This window comes from Semicossyphus pulcher, unplaced genomic scaffold (assembly GCF_022749685.1).
Source record: "Semicossyphus pulcher isolate SPU_LCO1_2020_fin unplaced genomic scaffold, fSemPul1.0.p SCAF_10, whole genome shotgun sequence".
Taxonomy (NCBI): Eukaryota; Metazoa; Chordata; class Actinopteri; order Labriformes; family Labridae; genus Semicossyphus; species Semicossyphus pulcher.
Genome location: NW_027211604.1, coordinates 24,567,499 through 24,593,637, shown reverse-complemented (window position 1 = coordinate 24,593,637; position 26,139 = coordinate 24,567,499). Strand labels below are relative to the sequence as shown.

At 44.6% G+C, this 26,139-nt stretch overlaps 1 protein-coding gene across 2 annotated transcripts in view; it reads left to right on the top strand.

Moving 5' to 3' along the window:
* Nucleotides 1–23,126, top strand: part of mtmr4 (myotubularin related protein 4) — a 48,096-nt gene extending 24,970 nt beyond the window's left edge. For both annotated transcript variants that reach the window (XM_069670656.1, XM_069670655.1), the window contains exons 3-18: nt 1,165–1,281; nt 3,679–3,761; nt 6,779–6,945; nt 7,040–7,136; nt 9,543–9,656; nt 11,148–11,347; nt 12,219–12,347; nt 13,787–13,898; nt 14,435–14,630; nt 15,433–15,618; nt 16,307–16,477; nt 16,841–16,995; nt 17,202–18,693; nt 18,862–18,972; nt 19,130–19,218; nt 21,439–23,126. In XM_069670656.1, coding sequence (XP_069526757.1) covers nt 1,165–1,281; nt 3,679–3,761; nt 6,779–6,945; nt 7,040–7,136; nt 9,543–9,656; nt 11,148–11,347; nt 12,219–12,347; nt 13,787–13,898; nt 14,435–14,630; nt 15,433–15,618; nt 16,307–16,477; nt 16,841–16,995; nt 17,202–18,693; nt 18,862–18,972; nt 19,130–19,218; nt 21,439–21,616 — 3,597 coding nt within the window. In that variant the 3' untranslated portion in view covers nt 21,617–23,126. The remainder of the gene's footprint in view (nt 1–1,164; nt 1,282–3,678; nt 3,762–6,778; nt 6,946–7,039; nt 7,137–9,542; nt 9,657–11,147; nt 11,348–12,218; nt 12,348–13,786; nt 13,899–14,434; nt 14,631–15,432; nt 15,619–16,306; nt 16,478–16,840; nt 16,996–17,201; nt 18,694–18,861; nt 18,973–19,129; nt 19,219–21,438) is intronic.
* Nucleotides 23,127–26,139: the final 3,013 nt, after the last annotated feature.

Sequence of the window (26,139 nt, the reverse complement as noted above, 5' to 3'; positions counted from 1 at the left end):
AATCCAGTGTACATCCAAACCAAACACACAATTTACAGTGACAGTAATATTAGCGCTGTAGTGGTCAAAAAATATTTGCCCTTCCTAGATCACACACCTGACTTGATAATGAACTTCCTACCCGTTATACCCAAGGTGCAGAGGCACAGCGACACCTACGGAAGATACAGGAGATTACACTCAACTGGCTACATAGAAACCCCTAATTTGGCTCTTTCATCTACTAAATAGTGTGACTACTAAAAAGTGGTCACTGTGAAGTTGACAATTTGAATTTCATGGAGATGTCCCAACAATTGATTGGATTCCCTTAAAAGTGCGTACACACATTCATGTCCCCTCCTGACAAACTAGAATAACTTCTCTGAGCCCTTCACCCTTACTAGCACCATCATCTGGTCAAAACTGTTTAATTTGTAGTTTCCCGGGTATTACTGAAAGTACTGAACAAACATTCCCCTCAGCTACAGCTGTACTTTGGGTGAATGCTAAATAGAGCCTGACCATGGGACCAATTCCAATTTTGTGGCTAATATGGTGAATTTTTAAGCCTGTATGAAAGTTAACCTTTTCTAAGTGAATTGTGCACTGATTCTTAACCTCTATGGCTGAACAAGGGTTCTCATCGGGCTGCTTTCTCAGTGATATGAATTAATATAAATTGTTTTACTAACATGTAATGCTATCATAGATTCTTAACCAAATCAAGAAATGCCAACATCTGCTCAGCTGTGATGCTCTGCTACAACTGCTACAAACAGTGCTGAGAGTATTGTAAATTATGCAGCTGTAGCGCCCTCTGCTGGACAAACTACTTGATGACACCCCCAGCATTATTCTCTGCATTATATGTTCTGTAAAAAAACAGTTTAATAGTGTTTATTATTGGAAAAACTTACGCTTATGCTGACTTGTTATTGGCCCATATCTGCCAGATAATATTGGCGCTCGCACGCTAATCTAACCAAACATTACAGCTGCTAAACACCAACATGTTAGCATCAACATGCTGGCATTTAGCTCCATGTACCACTGTGCCTAAGAAACGCCTCGGGGAGCAGCTAGCTTGGCGCTCTGGTTAATAAAGCCTCACAACAAACAGGTCTTGGCGTTTTGTTTTTGCTGCTTTGACTTCATCATTCTGGTTGTTTTGTGTCTCCGCAGGTGCCATTCCCAGTTCTTCAGGGGGAAGGGGTGGAATATCTTGGCCATGCTGATGAAGCCATCATTGCCATTTCTAACTACAGGCTCCACATCAAGTTCAAGGACTCTGTCATCAACGTGAGTGCGAGTCACAGACGGCAAACACACAGAAAAACCACAAATGGAGAGTTTCAGTTCAAGCCAAATGGCACTAGTGTGTTCTCTGCTGCTGCCATGTCATTACAGGAGCCCATAGCAGGAGACGGGAGGCTGTAATATGCAGTTTGGACGGACACATAGGCCTTTTCCCTTTCCCTCATATAAATTTGTATAAACACATAATTGTGCTAAGAGGGCAAATAAACCTACAAGACTTTTACATGGGTGCCATTAAAGTGGTTAAAGCCATATCCATGCGTAGTTGGCATGAGGTTGTTTGTACCACAGGAGTGGCGGCCCCTCTGATCTTCATAAGAGGGAGGTTTAATGTGACATTGAGGCTTCCAGAGACCCGACCCCCACTGGCACTCATGTCCACCAGCTCGCTCCTGCTGACGTCAGGCGTTGCTCAAAGACAAACAGGCCAATTGTTTGCATTCACTGGCAGTGAAATTCCTCCTCCTTCCCCAATCCCTGTCATCTTTTCCACAAGCTGAATCCTTCTGGAAAAGATGACAAGGAGGAGGAGGAGAGGGCATAACACCGGGTTACTCCTAACCTTGCCTTACTTTAGCAGGGGACAGTCAAATTAAGGCTCAGAGTTCAGATGTCAGCAGCTAACAGTCACTATCAGGCTGCCTTCCTGCCGGGCAGAGTCCTGCCTTGACCCCAGCATCACAGATGAACTCTGAATGAACGCCAACAAGCCACAACCTTTCACCCACCCCCTCCACCCTGCTTCCACGCTGTTTTCCTGCCCTTTGCTCCCGTCCATGTTTGTCTTTCTCTCCATGATTTCCATTCGGCTCGGTCATGTGCTGCAAGTAGCAGACGCCATGATTCACTCAGTTATCTTTTCATCTCACGACCTCTTTTGATGTTTTCTTTCCTGTTAACTCTTCATTTCCTTTTTGTCTCCTGAATTCTTTTGGTTTAATAGTTTTTCTCCATTTCCTCCTGTCTTGTGTCTTCCCTCCCTCCTTCTCCTTTTCTCTGTGTGTGTGCTCCATGGTGTCACTGTGTTTTAGACCTACCCAGGTGTGGACAATGAGATATCTGTGAGTACCATATGATAAAAACACACCCTCTGCCACAGTCTAGACAGCTTAAGTCATTCAGCTGCTCCTCACTTTGAACGATTACAGTGCGCCAGGGACAGATTGTAATTTACATCCAACTTAGTGGTGACACTGGATTTAATAACAACACCTCGCAGATAATTGTGGTGCAGTGTGCTGGCTGACCTTGAGATTTAATAAAAAGTTATATGTATTATATATTTATTTCTTATTTAAGTTTTGTGGCCAAAAAGTTCATTTATTTTGGAGATTGTGAAAATCTTAGCATCACTTAGCAGTTTTCATCTAATACAAGAAACACTTCCAAAATCCATCCGTCCATTATCTATATGGCTTATCCTGCTCAGGGTCGGGCTGGAGCCTATCCCAGCTGTCATTGGGCGAGGGGCGGGGTTACACCCTAGACTGATCACCAGTCAATCAACGGGACACACAGAGACAGGCAACCTTTTACGCTCACATTCACACCTACGGGCAATTTAGAGTCACAAGTGAACCTAACGAGCATGTGTTTGGACTGTGGGAGGAAGCCGGGGTACCCGGAGGGAACTAACGCATGCAGACTCCACACTGAAAGGCCCACTACATCTGAACTGGGATTCGAACCAGGAACCTTCTAGACACTTCCAAAACAAGCAACAAAAACAAAAAAAGACTCACATTCTTAATAATGAAACAAAACAGAAAGACAAAACAAAAAAGAATAAAACCAAACAAAATATTTACAGGTTTATTTTCGTATCAGTTCCACTTGCGTTAAAGTGGTAATCCCAAAGTTCTCAGTTTGGTGATAAACAGTAATTACAGGAGCACACTTCCCAGATATCAAATTCATATAAGAGGTCAGAGTAACTTACACTTAAAAACTTGGACTTAAACACCCATCATTTCTCTTTCACCTACAGAAAGGTAGGAGAAATTTAGATTCTTCCCATTCAATGGTCATATCATAGCTGGCATTACTGTCTGTCTGTCCCACAATCTGATAAAAGAAATTAAAATACAGAACAAAAGTTGATACATAGCATCACCTTCCTCACACCTCAGTCTGCAGGATAGTGTCATAGCTCAAAAAGTAATCCCGTTTATAGCTGATGTTTGGTATCATAACAGTCAAAGTTAAAGCACTTCAGAGGCCTTCTCTCCTCCACAGTGAGCTTACAGCTATACTGTGTGTATCTAACCTGGTTTCAGTCTGTACTAGACCTGAGGGTGGTCACCTCTTTGCAGATGTGCTGTGTGCTCTGACAGCGTGCCATCAGGGCTGATTACAGGTGCTCTCTGTCTCCCCCTACAGGTGCCTCTCAGGCTGATCGAGAGCGTGGAGAGCAGAGATATGTTCCAGCTGCACATCATCTGCAAAGACTCCAAAGTTGTCCGGTAAGAAGAGCAGCTCTGTCACACACTGAAGACGTCATGTTTACACTGCAGGCAGATTGATGGTGTTATTAACAGGAGAAAATACAGTGCAGAGGTCTGGTATGTGTTTGAATGAATAATACAGGAGTTTATTTCTGTCTGGCTCAAAGGAGGCAATTTATATCACACACTAGCACGCCTAACCACTAATCAATATGTCTAGGTTTAAAAATAGTCCCAACTACTCTGACAGCAGTGTTCAAATGTTGACATAATTCTAGTACTACTCCAGCTTCTCTATTCTTCTCTCCCCTTGAATGACTTAAGGCCATTAGTGATTATGGAGATCATGTCTGGTGTCCTCAGTTACCTGGGGTTACCTGTGCCTTTGCATATTAAGTCACTGCATCAGGAAACTGAAAGACAGCATCCTAATGTATCTGTAAACCTACTTGGCAATAAACCCCAATTCTGATTCTAATGAGAGCCAGCATCCTGATGCTTAGTTTTTGTCACTAACAGTGGTTTGAAGTTTGGAAAGCCCAGAAACACTTTGATTGTGTTTGTTTTAGATGTTTTTCTTTAGTACCTTATGGTTATCACAGTTTTTTCACAACTTCTTATCAACCTATTGTATAATGGTGTTTTGTATGTGCAAAAATAAGATGAGATCACATAATCCTTTATTGATCCCCAGAGGGGAAATGTGGGTGTTGCAACAAAATAGGAAGTAAGTAAATACAAATAATATAAGATAATAATAGATAAAATAAATAAAATATAACAAGAGGTATATACAACTGGTACAAGTGACAAGTTCAAGTGACACGTTATCGTTATTAGCAGCAGCATTTTAACAGTGCGAGATAATACAGTATGGTATGAGGTATAAAGGTATATGATATGGTACAATATAAAAGTGGCAATAATATAGTATAATAAAATAGTATAAGTAAGGGATAATGTATAGTGAGCAGGTTATCGCGTAATGGAACCCCAACAGGATGAGCAGGACTGGCTCCCATCTCACCCTGAAATCTCACCCTCTGCACAATATTGATTTGGAAATATTATCTTTCCGTTTTCCATTTAAAAATAGTCTGTTAAGCTCACAGTGAGAGCTGCGTCCATAGCAACAGTTAACTCTGGAGCCTTCTTAAAATGAGCTAAGCTAGCTGTTTTTACTCACATTAAAATGAGCTAAGCTAGCTGCTATTACTCACATTAAAATGAGCTAAGCTAGCTGTTATTACTCACATTAAAATGAGCTAAGCTAGCTGTTATTACTCACATTAAAATGAGCTATGTTAGCTGTTATTACTCACATTAAAATAAGCTAAGCTAGCTGTTATAACTCACATTAAAATGAGCTAAGCTAGCTGTTATTATTCACATTAAAATGAGCTAAGCTAGCTGTTATTACTCACATTAAAATGAGCTAAGCTAGCTGTTATTACTCACATTAAAATGAGCTATGTTAGCTGTTATTACTCACATTAAAATAAGCTAAGCTAGCTGTTATTATTCACATTAAAATGAGCTAAGCTAGCTGTTATTACTCACATTAAAATGAGCTAAGCTAGCTGTTATTACTCACATTAAAATGAGCCAACCTAGCCGAGACCGCATGATTCAGGACCGAATCAGAATGACTCCCGTATAAATCAGCGCAGCACCGTCTTTAAACACCGCCGTATCCCGTAGGTGTTCCGTTTAATGTTTACTTCATGTGCCTGTTCAGTTTTGTAGATCTCTCTGTTGTAGCCTTCAGCTTTTTTAACCTTTTTTGCTTTCTCTCCGCTGTTTTTGTCTCTTTTTTTCCCTCTGTAAACAAACCGATCGGCGGATTGATATGATTACAGTTAGTCCTCCGGATTGTGTGATTAGAGCTGCATCCCTAGCAAATAGTCTGTTCTTAATAACCACGGTCTGTTATCGAGAAACTACCCGTAGACCTCGGAATGCTGTAATTAACCAATTAGAATCAAGTATTTAACACAGCCATGTAATAATATCATACAACATAGCATAATATAATATACAGTACCTGATATCAATAATAATACTCATATAATAATGTATAATACAGCAGTAAAGACAGGATATCGTGTGGTACAGTATGTATAGTATAATATGAATATATATATAAATATGTATAAAATAATAGAATAGAATAGAATGTACTATATAATAATAATAGTAACTGCTAATACTAATACTGAAACAAGCTGTCTGTTACTGGGTCTAGCTCTGTAATTTTGAGGGTTTGGTTGATTTTTTGGGGGTAAAAAACTATTGTTTATTGATCATCTTTGCATCTTTGATTATCAGATGGAGAACACAAGCAATTTAAAGACGTCCCCTTGTGCTTTAGAAAGCATTGTTTTACACAACTTCTAATAACTTTTACACTACAACTAATAATCAGTTAATTGTAAAAATGATTGACGGAGTACTCGTGAAAATATTTCTATATTGTGAGTGTGAGAGAAGATTAGAATGTAAATAAATCATTACAGCCTGGGTTGAGTAGAAATAGTGGCACACTATGTTGTTACTTTGAACTAATACTGTATGTCCTAACACTTCTTGCTGTTGATACCATTATCCTTACAGTCTGTTTATGTTATTATTGTTAATGGGACTTGTTTAATGTGAGGAGGAGAGCACACTGTGCAGCATTTTTTGAATAGGAGCTGTGTATTTGATGATTTCATTCCATTTTTTAGCACTCCTTTATCATTTGCCAAGATCAGACAGATGGCACATACGTAACTACTACTTAGCATGCTTACGCTTTAAAAACAGTTTCAAGTAACAAAGACAGAGGCCTGCTTTTATTTCACAGCAGAATGAAATTCTCTCTTATTCATGGACATCTGCAAAGTTCAAAGCAGCCGAGCCTTCAGATTCTCAGCAGCAGATGTGGCAGCAGCATCGTCCTGGTTCCTCTTCATTAAGCAGCCACATTATTAGTCCTGTTTAACGGCTGGAAAATCTCACTACTCTTTCTAACATTCACGTTGCTTTCTCCACAGATGCCACTTTGCAACGTTCAAGCAGTGCCAGGAGTGGGCGAAGCGTCTGAACCGGGCCATCGCTCACCCGTCCCGGCTGGAGGACTTGTTCGCCCTGGCCTACCACGCCTGGTGCCTGGGAGGCAGCGCTGATGACGAAGACCAGCACGTTCACCTCTGTCGCCCAGGTACTCACACAAACAATACTCATGACTGAACTTTAAATGCATTTAAAGAATGTTCCAAAGATAATTTCCCCTCTCCTGCTGCGTGTGTGTGCAGGTGATCATGTGCGTCAGAGGATGGAGATAGAGGTCAAGAGGATGGGCTTCGACACGCAGAACGTCTGGAGAGTGTCAGACATAAACTGCAACTACAAGTATGTCACAGATACTTTACCATAAATAGCACGGCACCTCTGTGGCAGCAGATAGCTGCACAATACAGTAACTGTAACAGAGACATGATGGTCGATCAGAGAGCGAGCTGTGAGTGACGATGTTTCAGAGAGCTTCTCGAGAGCTGTGACAGACAGTAGGGCTGGAAACAGGAAGGACTCGAGACACTGTAACAACAATGTCACAAATCTGAGTGACAAACAGCTTGTGTGTGTGTGTGTGTGTGTGTGTGTGTGTGTGTGTGTGTGTGTGTGTGTGTGTGTGTGTGTGTGTGTGTGTGTGTGTGTGTGTGTGTGTGTGTGTGTGTGTGTGTGTGTGTGTGTGTGTGTGTGTGTGTGTGGTCACATCTCGACCCTGTGTGTCACAACTCTGTGAGGAAATGGGAGTAAAATAAGTACCGAACTACACTTAATTTAAGGGATAGTAAATCACAACTATAGGAGTCATGCCATAGTTGTTTGATTCAGCCCAACTAACACTTAATGAAGTTATTTTCTCCAATGTCCATTCTGAATAAAAGTCCACTAATCCACGTACAGATCGTTGAACAGCCTTCTTATAACTCCAGAACTTGTTTTAATAAGTAATCCAAAGATGCTTGTAGTTACATATGTGTACACTGAGAACCTGAGCAGGTAAACGCTAATCCAGCAAACTTTTAATGATTCTAATTCTCTGAAATGTAAATCAATCTTGTTCAAAACAAGGCCCTTTAGTTGTAGCTAACAGCTAGCTAACTGACTCTTTAGCCTCATCGCTTTCCCTGTTTACATCATGGACTGTATAAAAAGATGGACAACATGACAGCTCCCTCAAAGTGAAGCCAAACCCTCTCTGTCACCCCCTGGTGACTGGCTGCAGTATAGGTCATAAAGCCCGCCTCCTCCATGTTAACAGATGGGACATGAGTCAAACTATAAAATCAAAATACACGTCAAATACATTTTTCTCAAACATGGTTTCTGTCATTATAGTTAGTTATTATCATGCTGATTTATGTCACAGTGTTCATTTTTCTGACAAGTTCATTTTTAATTAGTTATTTGATGCTGTAAAAATGACGATTGACAGCTCTGTTGACAAATCCGGCTCCTGCAGCCGATCAGTTCCTGATTAGCAGAGTGGAGGACGAACGGTGACATGAGACGTAACTAAAACAATCACTACAGTCACTGAAGTTTACATACCTGTGAACGTCTGCTTCAGACCAACACAAGAAGCTGTTCTGCTGTTAAACATGCTGTCGGCGTGATCCTTGCTGTTTCATTTTTTCCGGTAATTTAAGTGCGTGTTTTGTGGCTACTGTGGCATCTCTACTGCACAGCTCCGGTTCCAAATGACGTCACCAGCTTAAGATCGCAGTGCCCGCCTGAGGGGTATTTTGGCTTCAGTTTTGTCCAATGAGAGCAGGTGGAGACGTGTCGTCCATCTCTATATACAGGCATTGGTTTACATCTGCGGAAGCATTATGGAAAATGTAGTTCCAAAACATAGAGCATGTTTATCCCCCAAATCTAATCAGGTAGCGTAGAAATCAAGGAATGTTTTCTTCTTTCACGTTGCACAGTCACCTGTTCAGAAGGAGAGTATCTAATAAACAGGTAGATCTGCATTGGACCGTTCCTTTAAATACCGTCAACAATCCATGTTAATGTGTATTCATGCTCGCCTTGCCTCGTCTGACCTCTCCATCCAGCAGCAAAATTAGCCTTTAACACACACGATTAAGTAGCACTGTAGCCGTCACTCAAGCAGAAATAATGCACTTTACCTTATGTGTGTGTACCTGTGTATCAGACTTGTGTCTCCTTTGCTGTCTCGGCACATAAACACTACAAATAAAAAAAGGTCAGTCTGCTCAGAGGGCCCAGGAGAGCACATCCTGCTGAGGGAGACAGACACACAGGACAACTGGCTAATTAAACGAGCCGCAGCCTGCTGAGGCCCATGACTCAGCACAGTATTTCACTTTCTCTCTCCCTACCTCACACACACACACACACGTACACACACACTCTGTCTCTGTCTCCCTCCTTAGTCAGCCAGCAGGTGAATAGAAATTGAAGAGAGTATCATGGGAGAGGAGGAGGAGACAGATGGAGTCAGGCAGAAGCACTCTGTGATTTATTTGCTGCCAAAGCTGAGCCGTTGATGCAGTAGTGACCCTGAAACCAGAACATTTGTGTAGTTTTTCTAAGGATGTTTTTTGCTGCGGCTCAAAGCTCTGTTTAATCTTCGTTTGTTTATTGTTTCTCAATGAATCACTCTCGCTGCCTGCACTGTTATCTTAAATCGGCCCTGGTGTATTGGCTGTATAATGCTTGCAGCAATATAAAGCGCATTTAATCTTACTTAAAAATAAGGCATGTTGTGTTTCCTGTCTGCAGGCTTTGCTCCAGCTACCCGCAGAAGCTCCTGGTTCCCATCTGGATCACTGACAAGGAGCTGGAGAGCGTGGCTTCCTTCAGATCCTGGAAGAGGATCCCTGTGGTGGTCTACAGGTGGGTTGCTGACAAAAGTTAACACATTATTTACTTGAGTTAAAGTACAGATACTTGTGTAAAACTAAAAGTACTGATTTAACCTTGGCTCTGAAATTTAGTCACAGTATGAAGGTAAGGTAAAGGTAAAGTTTCCCCTCTGAAGGACATTTCTAGACTGAAAATAATGACCATTAACTTTGCTCAAATGTGCAAAATCAGTTTGATGGGGGAATGTCTTTCTGCTCTGACCTTGTTGGGAATTGGCAAACATCTTGTTAAAGCCACCCTCCAGTGAGAATCCAGAGTTTAACCTTGTGAACATCTCCATGTGGTGTTCTTCATGTGCTACAAGACATATCAGGGACAACATGAGCATCACCTCCATGGCTGGGCCTGTCTGCTTTTAACCTGCAGTGTACCAAGGACAGGCTGAACAACACGTTTTCAGATTGGCAGGTTTGAGACGTCACAAACCTAAGGAGCCAATCCCGTTAATGGACGGGGCGACGCTATGCGTATCATTATGTGTAACCTATGGCAACCACTTTGGCGATGCGCGAGCCAGCTGTAACCGTCATCGTAACTTTTGCAGACTCAGTACTGACTGCTAACGTTAACGTTGCTACTAATTACCACATTTCAAGCTAGCTAAGTTTCAACAAGTTAAACGATGGCAGAGAGAGACGTGTTTTGTTTTCGCGATGGAGGGGGCAGTTGGACATTTGCATAGTGGGCGGGGCCTATGCAGATCGGGGAATTTTTAATGAGGGAGAAGGAGGAGACGCCTTGGGAGGATTTTTAAGGTAATTAAACTTATTTTGCAGAAAAAAACATGTCAGACACGATTTATTATTTCAAGCATTTTATATGTCTTAGACATGACTGGAGCTGCTCTTTAATACATGCCTCCTCTGTCTGTTTGGTCTTTATACTTCTTTGTACGTTGTTTTTGTTATGGATACATCTGTTGTGCGTGGTAACTGAAGAGATTAAGATGCTAAAAGAGGCAGGGTTTTATACCATTCTGGAGGCCTAGCCAGAGCTGATGACCCTCCCAGCTCCACCCACGTGCTAACTCCCGTACCTGAAAGACAAACAGCAAAACAATACAAGCAGGCAGAGTAGGGTGGGATACCAAGCTATCGTCTTTCCTGTGTGGTTTGTTCCATCCATTCAGATTAAAGTCATCTTGATGTTGGGAAGGTCCAACAATCATGCTAAATAGAATGTATCGCTAATTCCCCTCAAAGTGATCAAAGCTAATTTAACAAGCTGGTTATGGAAATATAACGAGCAGAAAGACATTTGTGTCAAAATGTAGAGGGGGAAAAGTTGTCAGGAAAATAAAAAGAGCATAGTTTTCAGGTGTCTGTTGTTTTCTTCTGATGTACGTACATGTAGCTGAGTATTTGTATTTCATAAACATAAAACAGTATTGCTTTTTCACCATTTTAGTATTTAGATTTGTATGGTGTTTATATTTACTGGCTCTTTGACCTTGACCTGTAGGCACCAGAGGAATGGGGCAGTGATCTCCCGTTGCAGCCAGCCTGAGATCAGCTGGTGGGGCTGGAGGAACACGGATGATGAGTACCTGGTGACATCCATCGCCAAGGCCTGTCAGATGGACACCGGAGCCAAGGTGACCTGTGGAGCGCCGGCCTGCCGACAGCGCGGGGAAGCTCCCGACTCCTGCGACAGTGATTTTGGTAAAGCAGTGTTTGAGCTCTGAAGCTCTTGAGAATGTGTTCAAACTCAGACTGGTCCTCATGACTCAGAAGGGAGGAAATAATTTGCATAATTAAGATGTCTCATCAATTTTCCTTATTCCAAAGTGGAATACCGACTGATAATGATGCTTGACAAGTGCCAAGCAGCAGAGCGTCTCCAGCTCTGCCGTGTTGACATTTATAGTACATTAAATAGCATTAAATTACATTTATGCTCTTTTTCCTGAATTGTTTATGTGCTTCCATTTTAAAAAGAAGTGCAATATAATCATTTATTATTACTGCAGTGTAGTTAGACTCAGTTACAGAGATGTTACTCGGCTCAAAGTGGGACGACTGCAGGTACAACTTGTACAGAAAAACATCTCTGCGCTTCTTTTTCCAACTCGGATCTGTTTTGTTTTGCCTGCTTCTATTTTGGTTGTTTTTCCGAGATGCTCCCAACATGTCAAACTAGTGCATGTACAGAGTGACGTGTGTGCCAGAGAGGGTTTTTAAAGTGATCACTGGCTGCACAGTAACTGGCTGGAAGTGAGTGGCAGCAGAGCCCCGTCTGAGTGCGGGGAGAAGTGGTTCAGTTGCCGCCTCAGAGTAATTACTTGTCTTTCTCTGTGGTAGCTGTTGAAAGCAGCTCTCTTGACTTGTAATCGTTACCAATAGCAACACTGTTTTTCACATCAGGAGAAGTTATTGATTTGACAAATAGACTCAGTTTCTGTTTCTAATGTCGTTGCTACTTCTCGGATTCACACTTTCTATTTCGTCCTCTCTGCAGAAGTTTCCATTCTCATAACACTGTCCTCTCATAACAGTAAAAACCCTGTCTCTGTCTCCTCTCCTGTATCTCCAGACTCCTCTCTGACAGGCGGCTCCGGCTGTGATGACAACACTGTGCCACAGAAGCTGCTGATCCTGGATGCTCGCTCGTACACTGCTGCAGTAGCCAACCGAGCCAAGGGCGGAGGCTGCGAGTGTGAAGGTCAGTGCGACCAAACATTACAAAAGTTCTCAACAACTGAATCAGTTTTTGGATTGTTAAATAAATGTTAAAATGCATTGTTTTACACCGGACTTCTGTGACACACACAAAGATTTAGCTGTTGCATTCATTTATGTAGTTCCTCTTACCTCTCTGCAGGTTGCACAGAGCATGGCGTGTTTTGCAGAGCAGCATATTAAATAGAAGTGCATTCCCTGTGCTTCTAGACAATGACAGTAGTTATGTCACACTTTGTTTTTGTGCATGATACTGTATGTTTTTAATGCTGTGTCAAAGTGAACTCTGAAACAAGGACTGTGTTTGTCTTCCTCCCTGCTTATATGTGTCGCCTCTGGCTCCGTCACATGCAGCTGTTCTCACAATAGTTGGGTTTTTATAGGTGAAGCAACAACTGAGGCCAAAGTTAAAATAAATTGAACTTAATTTGCAGTTTTTAGACAATTTTGAGCGATGAGACATACCTGTGGCAGCGCTGCCTGTGCAGAGTGTGGAAGCAGGAAAGCTGTCAGAATTGGCCAAACATGACATTTGATTATCCCTTGTAGAGAGACAGTACAGTACAGGACAGGAGCATGTGAGACAGTTATTACTTTTAATAATCAAATATCCATTTTTTATCACAATTCTTTGATATATTCCATTTTAGAATATTGGTTGTCAGCCCTCGTAAGCAGCCTTAGCTGATGTGTGAGATGTCGTTGTTTTTCTGCCCCAAAGTGGCCAAAATATCAATCAATAGAGCTTCTAACACATCATTATTACCAGGTCCCAGTCTGTAGAGTAGAACTGTAGCTCTCCAACATGCATGGACATCTGATAAAAAGATGTCAGTGGCTGGTTTGTCTCAGTTGGTAGAGCAGGCGACCCACATACAGAGGCTGGTTCGACTCTCACCTGGGCCCGTTGGTGCATGCTCGGTTTCTCCTCCGTGTTTCCTGTCTATCTTCACTGTCCTTTTAAAGGAACGCAAAAGCCAAAATAATAATCTGAAGAAAGAATTGTGTGTGCTATCAACAAACATTAAATGACACTGGACAAACATCTTATAGAGGTCAAAGCTCAGAGAAGAAGAAGCTGCCCTCGAGACAACAAATACCAAGTCTGTCCGTGATGCCTCGGATCAGGCGTGTAATGGAACAACATGCCCTGACCTAGACTGTAAACAGAGGCCTCATTCTGCATGGTGTCCTGCTTTTGTGAATGTGAAATATGATATCAAGTCAACATATGATTGCTGCGACCAGTTGATGGCCGACTTGTTAGGAATTGAAATGATGATTCAAATTCTTGAAACTGTGACTGCAGCATTTAAATTAGATATAAAATAAATATCACCTGATGACATGCTGCTACCGTGTTTTAGAAGCTCTGTGTTTTTTTGACCTTCAACAGAGATGTTTTTGTGTGCTTGTGTTCAGAGTACTACCCGAACTGCGAGGTGATGTTCATGGGAATGGCCAACATCCACGCCATCCGGAACAGCTTCCAGGCTCTGAGGACCGTCTGTAGTCAGATCCCCGATCCGGGAAAGTAAGTCGATCCGTTTGACCTTTCTCTCTGACCGCTCTGCCTTCATTTGTGCCTCCCCCTCCTCCTCTCACCTTCCCTCCCCCGTTTGAATGGCCTCACCTCACAGAAAGGCAACACCACACAGAGATGGGAACGCTGCCACACAGTCCAGACCCGGTCCTGCTGGGCTGGCCAGCTGTCTGTCTGCACACACCGACAGTGGATACGTCTGTTAGATGTACACTCTGAAACAAAAACATGTGTGCTTTGGCCAGCTGTGTGTGTTAACATGTGTGACTGTGTATGTACAGTACATAGGTTAACCCAGCTGCTATGACATCACACATGTTATTTAGGGCTTGTTTATGTCCTGATGGAGGTTATTAGAGATGTAGGTCAGAGGCTTCCTCCTCCTCGTCAGCCTAATAACCCAGTCTGAGTTACTGCTGAGTAACCACAGCTGATATATTTGTACAGCTACTCCAGATGACATCCATCACTGAGGACATGCTCTGTGTAGATTTGTTTTCATCTAAACATTCGCCCTCTGTTTCCAGCTGGCTGTCGGCACTCGAGAGCACGCGTTGGCTGCAGCACCTGTCTGTCATGCTCAAAGCAGCCACTCTGGTGTGTTCAGCGGTGGAGAGGGAAGGGCGTCCTGTCCTGGTGCACTGCTCTGACGGGTGGGACCGAACGCCCCAGATTGTAGCTCTCTCCAAGATCCTGCTGGACCCCTACTACAGGACATTAGAGGTGAGGGTCTGCACAGTGTTGCATCTCGTAGGAATTCAGGTATGCTTCCGAAGAAAAGAGGAATATTACAAAAAAGAGTCTTTATTTACAGAAAGTGAAAAAGAACATTTGAGACTGGGAGTTAGAAAGAGGTGATTTTATTAGACGTATTTGACCCTCATCCCTGCTTTGATGGTGGCATTTCAAAGCCACCTTAGCAGCTACTAGAATAACTCACCCAGCCCTTTCTGTACAGAGGTCCTGCAATCAGGCCATAAAGAAGAAGAACAAGAAGAAGCGTCTACAAGCACAGAGTGCCGACATGTTGCTGCCCCAGTGTTCGATTATACACAGCATGCTTGATGGGAGATGGGTGACGTGAAACATTACAGTGTCAGCGTCTAGTTTAACGTTTGACACATGTGGGGCAGTGAAAAGTATTAATCGTCCTTGACCATTTGTAAATCAGTGTCATAGAGCTCTTAACCTCTGACATTTTCAGGTTGCTCTTGGTTAGCTGCTAATTTCTAACTCTTCTTTTCTTCATTAGTTGCTAACTGCTGGTGCGTCGGACTCGCACACGTTTACCAACCTCAAAACAGCACATCCCTGTCCCTTCCTTTGGGCTCCCAAATATTTACCAATGTTGACTTAGCTCTGTTACTTCCTCCCCTGCTGTCTTAAAGGCTGAATGAAATTGCCCCCATTCCACCTTTTTACAGAACGGGAAGGAGAGTAAAGGCACATTATTCCCACCATCCTTAGGGTGCCCTCTGAACCGTTATATTATCACCTTCAGCACTGACTGCCGTGTCGTCCACAGGGTTTCCAGTTGCTCGTAGAGACCGAGTGGCTGGACTACGGTCATAAGTTTGGGGACCGCTGTGGTCACCAGGAGAACGCTGACGATGTGAGCGAGCAGTGTCCCGTCTTCCTGCAGTGGCTGGACTGCGTTCACCAGCTGCTCAAACAGTTCCCCTGCCTGTTCGAGTTCAACGAGGCCTTCCTGGTGGGTGTTCATCCAGCATCCCCTTTCTGTCTCTTTCTAATAATGGCTGAATACACACAGATACTGAGTGTGTGACTGTTTCAACAATAGTGTGAGAGACATTTTGCTATTATAAGAACCTTTAAAGATTGAAAACATTACAAATATTTATATAATTAATGATTTTCTTTGCCATCGCCTTGAAAATGTTCACCCATCGCTAACCCCGCCCTCCTTCCTGTTCCTGTTTCAGCCCTTTTCTTCAGCACAACACATGATGCACTTTACAATGGAAACAGTTGTATCACCTAGCATTAACACAAACAACTAAAACAAACACTCTTTGGTTTTAATAAAGATACACAAAAGCAGACTTCTCATTTCAAGACAACTGTTGGTGGCAGAATGTATTAGCTCACACGTTAGCTAGCCTGCTAACGTTCGCTCCAAGAGAATGATTAAAAAGAGAGAGCGTAAATCATTTATGGTTTTAGCCGAGTTTTTTTTTAAAGGAGAATCCTGTTAAAGCCACCTGGAGAAATAAAAAGCTTTCTCTATTACAAATGTAAAGCCAAAGGTCAATGAGGATCCAAACCTGACATTTTATAACCAGTCCTGTTTCATATCTGTCAGCTGTTGTATTAAATTGGTCATCAAACCATAAAAGGATGTAAAACATTGTCTTGTGTCCTCTTTCTCGTGTGTCCAGGTCAAGTTGGTGCAGCACACGTACTCGTGTCTTTACGGCACCTTTCTGTGTAACAACGCTCGCGAGCGGGAGGCGAGGAACATCTACAAGCGCACCTGCTCTGTGTGGTCCCTGCTGCGGAGCGGAAACAAGAACTTTCAGAACTTCCTCTACATCCCCAGTCATGATATGGTACATGCTACTTTTTTCACTGTTACGGCTACTGCTAGCCATTTAGCCTGGGTGACCTGCTTAAAGAAACAATGGCATGAGAGGACTGTCATATATATTAGCAGATGTCTGTTCTTATTTCTGTCAGACCTTGAACACAGTAAGTGGTTTAATGAATGAGTAATGCACCGTATGTACAAAATGTTCACCTTTTAAAAGCTTTGAAACAAGTTGTAAAGTTTGACCAGGTTATAAAGGAGCTTAGAAATGGTCATAATAAGGCACCTTCTGATGTAATAGAACAATGTGAGTAGAGTAATGGTGACCTTTTATTATTGTATGTTGACCTTGTGCGATTGTCCTTGTCCTTTGTTTGTCTGCCAGGTGCTGCAGCCAGTTTGCCACACTCGGGCATTACAGCTGTGGACATCTGTCTACCTGCCCACCTCCTCCCCCTGCACCGCTGTGGACGACTCCATGGAGCTCTACCTCCCCCCGAGTGTCCCAAGTGACGAACTCACCTCCCGTTCCCTGGACAGGTGTGTTTGTTTGACGCAAATCTGGTCTGTTATTCAGCCTGTGTACTCTGTGTTCCTGTCCATCCCTGTGCAGTGATTTACATTCATTCAAAAGGCCATAACAGAGAGTTGTGCTGCCCTCTAGTGTCCAGAATAGTGTATTGTATTATTGCCATGTCTACAGATGTAGGAAAACAACTCATCTTTATGGGGTTTTTTGTCTGTAGACTTCCCAAGACCCGCTCCATGGACAACCTGCTGTCAGCTTTGGAGAACGGGGTCCCACTAACACGCACGTCCAGCGACCCCAATCTCAACAAGCACTGCCAGGAGGGCCGCTCTGCCCCGGAGCCCTCCCCAGCCACAGAAGAAACCTCTGCAGAGGTCTCTGATGAGGCCGAACCTGACACAGGACGGGACAGCAGTGAGGAGGAACCTTTACATCAGAGTCCAGCTCAGACCCCTGAGGATGGCCCGGGTGCACAGAGCTGTGAAGACACCCCAGAAGAGCCCTGTCTCACCACACAGCCCCTCCCCTCACTGCCCCTTCCCCCCGTCGTCCCTCTCAGTAAGGACGTCACACTCGCTCACACTCCGTTCCTCGCTCCGGTCCTCCAGCAGGCTCTGCCTCAGATCACTAGCCCTCCACTCCCACCACCTCCACCTCCCCCTGAGGCTGAGAGCCCCTGTAGAACTGCTGAGAGCACCACGTCACCCTCTCATAAATCAGAGCCGTGCTTACCTCTCCCCTGCAATGGCACGCAGCCTGCAGTCACCGCAGTCACCACAGTCACCGCCCCCACCTCCACCTTGCTGAATGGTCACACCGACGGCCTCCCAGAGTCTGCAGACCTGCTGGCTCTAAAGCAGCTCACACCACTCCTTCCCATGGAGGACTCCACTGAGACTCTCACAGGAGAGGGAGAGCTTCCTCCCGTCCTGCCTCCCACAGTGAGCCAGGACCTCACCCAGAATCATGTTGATGAAGAGGAGCAGCCTGAGCCACAGCCGCAGGTTCTGCCTCAGAAGGAGAAGGAGGACATGAGGACAGACGTAGTGAAAGGAAGAGAGCGTGTGTTAGCAGTCGCTCCTGTAGACTCCAACCAGGTGGCAGCTCGCCAGTTGATCTCCCAGAGCCAGCTGTCAGACCTGTCTCTGCTGGGCTCCCACTGGGAGAGCGTCCAGGGTCTGGTGCAGTCCGCCTGCAGCGGTCACTCTGGCGTGGGCCGAGCCTTGCAGAATAACACCTACCAGAGCCGGCGTCTTGCCAGTAAACTTCTCCGCTCCCAGGGCTTCTCCTTCGCCAACGGGTCCCAGTGCTGCCGCAGAGAGGCTCTGTGTTGTCCCAGCAGCCCCCTGCAGCCTGCATGGCTGTCTGCTGCCAGGACTGCAGGCTACAGCGGCCTGTGTGGGCCCACTGCTGCTGCCGCCGCCCTCAACGGCTACTCCCTTGCAGGCCATCAGCTCCTGCCAGCATCATACTCCTCGCCCTCCGCCTCCAGCTCCCCTCCCCCTCCGCAGGCCCCAGCTTACCTGGATGACGATGGGCTGCCGGTGCCCATGGATGCCGTGCAGCAGAGGCTGCGGCAGATCGAGGCGGGCTACAAGCAGGAGGTGGAGGTGCTGAGGCAGCAGGTGCGGCAGCTGCAGATGAGACTGGAGAGTAAACAGTACGGGACCCCTCCCTCAGAGCCAGACATCGACTACGAGGACGACATCGTGAGTGGTTTTTCAATGATTGCATTCATTCTGGACAGTCCAGAGTTATTCTCTCTGTTTCCGTCCGCAGGGTTTGTAAATATTTACTTTTGATTAACCTCAGGAAGTGTTCTGTCTTCTCTCCCTCCTGTCTGTCTCCTGACCTCGTCATTGTCTCTCTGTTTTCAGACGTGTCTGCGTGAGTCAGACAACAGTAACGAGGAGGACTCTCTGTCCACCCACAGCGAGGACCGTCTGTCTGAGGGCAGCTGGGACCGAGTGGAGCCGAGAGACACAGAGGTCAGCGGCCTTTAGGGCTTCATTGTCTGATAAAGCTTCCGTCTCTGCTTCCTCCCCCTCACCTGTATGCCTGGGAGCACCTTTTCTTTTTTTACAGCACACTGTTCTGATAACAATATCTGTGTGTGTGTGTGTGTGTGTGTGTGTGTGTATATAGGTCACGAGGTGGGTGCCCGACCACATGGCCTCCCATTGTTTCAACTGTGACTGTGAGTTCTGGATAGCCAAGAGACGTCACCACTGCAGGTGGGCTTACAGCTGTTTTCTTACATAATTAAACACAGAAACACTTTGACTCACTCATGACACGTTGTTTTCTCTCTCACTGAGCTGACAGTTATTTGTCTCTGCAACAGTAAAAAATGTAGATCTTAATGTGACATCACAAGTTACCACTTCTAAAAAACGATGTTATTAAAGGTTTTATTCTATTTAGTTTTGGTTTAAAATTTAAGTCCTTTAATTTGTTGCCAAAATGTAGATAAAAGGTTGACACTGCTTGTAACAGAGAGCGGACACTCGTAAACAGCTTGACTGCCTGGTTCCAGCCCTGCTGTGGTGTGCATGGGGGACACAGTATGGTGGGTGGGCGTTACATGGTTTCCCCATGTGTTCTGTTGGTCTGTGCTAAGCTATGCTAACTGACTCTAGCTTCATTTTTAGCTATTATTATTAACTCCTCCCTGACTTCATCTTGTAATTTTAGTCTTGTAAAATGTAGAACTTGCAGGTCACAGTAAATACTGATTCTCTCCTCCAGCTTAAACATCCTGATCTCTGTTTTCATCTTTAAGAGCCAGTGAACATTTGTGCAGGAGATCTCACTCTGCTGTTTTTTGTACACATTTGTCCTGGCAACCTCTTGTGGAGCATCACTCTGCCAAAGACGCAGCCCGTGATTCAAACACACTGTTTGCTTTGTGTTTTAAAGGCAACAAACCAACAGTTGGTCTTATTATGAAGCTCCTGCTTAGCCAACAAATTATTTATATGCTCTGCTGAAACACTGAGTCACAAAGTGGAGAGAAACTCTCGTTCTGTGTTCTGACATTACACGTGACGTGTGCTACGATGCATGTAGGTGACTTTAGATCACATGTCAATATAGGAAAGTGATTTTTTCATTTCAAACATTTATTTATTCTCAAAAGGACATTTTTCTCTCATTTCCAGTGCCGTTGAGGTTACAGACACATTAAAACAGCTAAAAGGACAAATGCATATAATCAATCACAGAAGCAACAGATCAATAAATATCAGTTAAAACAGTTTAGAAGAACTTTAGAGTGAAATTTGATCCCACACAGGACATGCTCAGTAAATGTTGAATAGTGTCAGGTGATTGGCTCGTGTATTTAAACAGCGAGCTCAGCAGCCGCTGCCTGAAACATTTGTACGACTGTAAATTCACACGAGGAATCTGCGAGCTGGAATGCAACATGACTTTATGTAAGAGACGCAGTTATCGAGGACAGGTGGTGTTTCCTGAGCGATGGATGGCTTGATTCATACGTCATTAGTTAGGGTGCTAAATATTGGGTTTGTGATTGTGGATGGGCGAGACAGGGACGGTAAATATTTACATACAGGATATACACAGTGTTTAACACCAGGAGGACAAAGCTGTCCGGACAGAGAGAGCTACGTGTCAGCACAACATACAAACAAACACTGCTCTGTGATTGGGCGGAAACTTTAGCGTGTGAAACATACATTTATTTCCTACCTGTTATTTACTTTAGATATTTCTATACACGTGATGCAACATGCATCTTATGTCCTGAGATGCAGCTCTAGTTCTAAGAAGCATTTTTAACAATCTCTGATTTTGTAGTTGACATGTTTCACGAGACATTCAGTCATTTTGTCGTTTTTTGAACGAGTCATGTAAGTTTACATGAGACACTGTGTTAAAGTGCTAATCTAAAAGATCTCAGTTTCATTCTCTTTGGCGGCGCCTGTGGTGATAAACAGTAATCGCAGGAGCACACTTCCCAGATACCCAGACAGTGTTGCATGTGTGACGTCAACGGTTGGCTCCGGTTGTAACTCTTGATTTTCCTGGCTGACGGTCGCTTTCCTTTTCAGACTGTTTGCCTTCATCTGAGCGTCGACTTTGTTTCTTTTTCTTTGGATTTTCACTTCTTGTTGAAGTTGTATCTGTAGTCATCCATCTTTTCTTTGTTTGTTCAGCCATAGTAGATTACTGTTTACTCGCAACACTTGCAGAGAGCGGAAAAGCAGCCGCTTAGCTCCGCCTACCCTCTCTGGCAGACCAACCACTGATGATGGATAGTGACTTACAGACATTTCTTTAAATGAAAATCTTAGAGATTATTACTTTGAAACGGGATTTATTTGTGCAGTTGTAAACCGTAACACGAGTCTTTGCTTTGTTATTTAGAGAACAACATTTTCACGGTTTTAGAAGGTTTTCCTGACTTCCTGTGTGCTCTCCCTCTGCAGGAACTGTGGCAACGTGTTCTGTAAAGACTGTTGTCACCTGAAGCTGCCCATCCCCGACCAGCAGCTGTACGACCCGGTGCTGGTCTGCAACACCTGCCACGACCTGCTGCTCGAGTGCCGCACCCGCGAGATCCGCAGCCAGCAGCTCAAGAAGGCCATCGCCACCGCCTCCAGCTGAGAGACGCGTCGTGCAACTTGGCCCGCCTCGGCTCTGTCCTGCTTTATGGACCGGTGAGCCGAGCGCGTCGTTGTGACCCTCAACCTGCTGTGGTTGTGGCTGCGGAGGAGGGAGAAGAGGAGGCGGAGTTTTTACTCTTAGGGAGGCTCGTTTGGAGACGGAGACGCACTGTGAGAAAGTCTGAGATGGAAGTGTCAGCGGGGGGGACAAAGACGTTTTCAGGCTGGAGCGCTGCGTCCACGTGGCTCAGACCTCTAGCGGTGCCCTGTCCGAGACACACCTCCACCCCCGCAGAGTCACCCACCTTTAGCACCAAACACCCACACCCTCCTCACAGACACTGTCTCGCACCTCAGAGGACAATCGCTCTCTCTTTCGGCGTGTCGGGGACTCCAAAGCCTCTCCCTGTACTACTGGAGGCTTTCAACTTTAAAAGAAAAGAAATTGCTGCTACAGTATTTAAAAGTCTAATTTTGTATTCTTATTTTGTGCACTACTAGCTGTCGTGTGTTTGAGGGAATCTGAGACCAAACTTGAGCAAAAAGGGAGAAATCTGCTGTTTACTTTGTCATCGCATCTTTTTTCTTGGAGCCTGAATGTAAAATGTAACGGGGGTTAACTGGATCGACTGTCTGTTCCTGTGCATTTGATCGGTCGTATCTGTGTTCATTGCTGCAATGTGTTTCAAAACGTTCTGTATATGCACAGTCAATGTGGTTCTGTCTTTATCGATGCTTTGCCGCAGTATAGCCATGCTGCTACATGCTGGGGGCTGCGAGCGGACAGATGGATGCGATGCTGCGTGCTGTTTGTTTTGTGGGACGTGTGCTTGATGTGTGAAGAGGAAGAGACGACGGGGACGCTGGGAGACGGCAGATTTTCTGTCACGTCTTCTTCTGATGGGAGAAAATGAGACTTGAAGGTACGTTCTAAAAGGTTTTTCTGCTGACGTGTTTGTGAATGAACGGCTACATGTCCACCTGACTGACGACTCCTCCTCAGATTAAGACTGAACAAAGTGCTCGGAGTTTCTCGTTCTGTTTCGGGGCGTTTGGCCACAGTCCCCCTTTAAAACAAGTCTGTGTTTGTGTCTGCTGGTTGTTCTTTGAGACAATAGTGCCATATTTTGTTCCGTCTATTTTTGAAGCCTTTTTCTTTCCTACAGATGGCAGCAGGTTTCTGATTGGCCACTTCTCTGTATGATTGGATGGTACAGATAGTTAGCTGCTTAACAACACTGAGACGACTAAAGATTAACAGATGGATCAGTCGGGTAGAGGCGATGGATGATCAGACGTCACTAAATTAGTAAAAACTGTGTGTCTAATATTTGGGATTTTTCACACGGTGTTCATGAAGTCAAAATCTGTAAGAGGAAGTCAGAGATGTAACATACATAGTAATCTGATCCGTAGTGGTGGCTAAAACCTGTCACTTAATGAATAATTGTTGTAAAGAAATGCACTGTAAAAGTTAAATCCCATGGGTTAAAATAAAAGATTATATCATGCTTCTGTTTCCAGGCTCCTTTATTTACATGTAACACCAGAAACACAGACAGGCATGTGATCGGACTCTTCTTCTCTCTCATCCTGAGTGCTGAAGTGATGAGACAGAAGAGTCATTACCAGCAAATCAAGAGGCTGAAAATCAGAATAATTCCAGATGATTTGTGTTTTAATCAGTTGTTACATCATTTAGAGGCTCAGGTGTCCGTGCCGTGAAAATGTCCTGGTGACGCTGGAAGGTGACGTGGATGAGACGGAGAACTGACGGGACAACCTGTACAGCTCCAGGAGTCTCAGGAAGTGTCGAGAAAACTAAAGGGATCTGTTAAATTGATCCATTATCTATACCGCGTATCATTCGAGCCATGGGTCACAACTGGTGGGTCGGGACCCAAAAGTGGGTCGCGGAGCTGTTTTCAGTGGGTCGCAGATGTCTGCTTGGGAAAAAAAACGGTTGTGGCAAAAAGTTGATGCTGCGCTTTTATTTTGAAGGGCATGGGTTTCCTTTGACCTGCGTGCAGTAGTTTCGTCACACTCCATGTATCCACTGACGGGTTATCACAGCTACAGTTACATTCTTCTTCTGATGAGCCCGACAGTAGTTGCAGTTTTTAGCATATTTCTGTAAAGGGAATATTTCCTCTTATTTACGGCCACCATGTTGGCTGACTAATATACTGATGTCTTCTGTGATGCTTTACATACTGTGATGTTTTGTTTCCGTCTCAGGTCCAAACGGCACCATTTGTTATTAAGTGTATTTGAGTGGTTGAAAAAAAAACTCTGAACTGTGTGTCGCTGTTTGTCACTGAGGAGGAGGTGGGGGGTCCTGAGGCGACACCAGTTGAGACCCACTGCCTTCGAGGATGGCGGGGGGAGCCGATCCCAGCTGTCATAGGGCGAGAGGCGGGTCAACCCTGAATGATCGCCTGTCAGTCAGAAAGCTGACACACAACCTTACACACTCACATTCACACCCACTCTCTGTAAGTTTCAGGGGATGTGAAGTTAAATTCAGCCTCCACTGACACATTTGCTGCTGTCCAAACACTTTGACTGCAGCCTCATAACATTTCCAGGTACAGAGACGCTGAATGTCCCCACGGACCAAGTGGTGAGGTGGGAGCACCACTCAGTACAATAACTACTGTGCTGTCCTTTTAATGGTACTCCCTCGCCTCCTGCAGGTTCCTGTGGATCGTTGTTGTGGACCGCCTGCTGCTGTGGACCTGCTTGACTTCAACTGCTACAATTATAATGATCCATCTTAATTATATTATCAATATTAAAGTTGTAATCTCTAATATTAGTCATATTCTTACTACAAGTATTGGTATTGCAACCATAAGTTTGTATGATCTGTTGTTTTTGTGTTGCTGTGTGTCTCTGTCTGTCTCTCTCCGTCTCTCCCACTTTCTCAGCCCATCCAGTCGAGACAGATGGCCGTCCACCGTGACTCTGGTTCTGCTCGTTTCTGCCTGTTAAAGGGAAGTTTTTCCTACCACTGCTGCCGAGCTCTGCTCATAGTGGAATAATGTTGGGTCTCTCTAAATAATATAACAAAGAGAACAGTCCAGACCCGCTCTTTTTGAAACAAGTCATGAGATAGCTTTTGTGATCATATATGTAAATAAAGATACTTTTAAAGGGAGATATTCAACTTCTTACAAGACCCTTTATACACCGATCAGCCATAACATGATGACCACTGACAGGTCGAGTGAGTATCACTGATAATCTTGTTACCATGGCCCCTGTCAGTGGGCGGGATATGTTAGGCAGCGAGTGAACATTTTGTCCCCGAAGTTCAAGTGTTGGAAGAAGGAAAGATGAGCAGTCGTGAGGATGTGAGCGACTTTCACAGGGGCCAAACTGTGATGCTATACGACTGGGTCAGAGCATCTCTGCAGCTCTTGTGGGGTGTTCCTGTCTGCAGAGGTCAGGACCAAAAGTAGTCCAAGGAAGGAAAACGGGTGAACCAGCGACAGGGTCATGGACGGCCAAGGCTCATTGATGCTCGTGGGGAGTGAAGGCAGGCCCGTGTGGTCCGACCCAACAGAAGCTCAAACTGCTGAAAGAGTTAATGCTGGTTCTGAAAGAAAGGTGTCAGAACACACAGAGCATCACAGTTTGTTATGTATGAGGCTGTGTAGCTGCAGACGGGTCAGGGTGCCCATGCTGACCCCGGACCACCACTGAAGGCTACTACAATGAGCATGTGAGCATCAGAACTGGACCACAGAGCGATGGAGGAAGGCGGCCTGCTCTGATGAATCACGTTTTCTTTTGCATCATGTGGATGGCCAGGTGTGTGTGCGTCTCTTACCTGGGGAGGACATGGCACCAGGATGCACTATGGGAAGAAGGCGAGCCGGCGGAGGCAGTGTGATGCTTTGGACAATGTTCTGCTGGGAAACCTCGGGTCCTGCCGTTCATGTGGATGTTACTTTGACACGTACCAACTTCCTAAACATTGCTGCAGAACAAGTACACCCCTTCATGGAAACAGTATTCCCTAATGGCAGTGGCCTCTGTCAGCAGGATGATGCGCCCTGCCACACTGCAGACATGGTTCAGGAATGGTTTGAGGAACACAACGAGTTCAAGGTGTTGACTTGGCCTCCAAATTCCACAGATCTCAGTCCAATGGAGCGTCCGTGGGATGTGCTGGACGAACAAGTCCGATCCATGGAGGCCCCACCTCGCAGCTTACAGGACTTAAAGGATCTGCTGCTCACGTCTTGGTGCCAGATACCTCAGCACACCTTCACAGGTCTGCTGGAGTCCATGCCTCGACGGGTCAGGGCTGCTTTGGTGGCAGAAGGGGAGCTACACAATATTATGCAGGTGGTCATAATGTTATGGCTGATCAGTGTATGTTTGTAAAAGAAGATTTCAAACCTATAAAGGACTTTATTGACTTTATAAATGATTGATCTAACAGTACGTAAAGTAGTATGGATGATATAAAACTGACATAAATCTTTTCTTGAACTTTTGACTCTCGATGGAGTT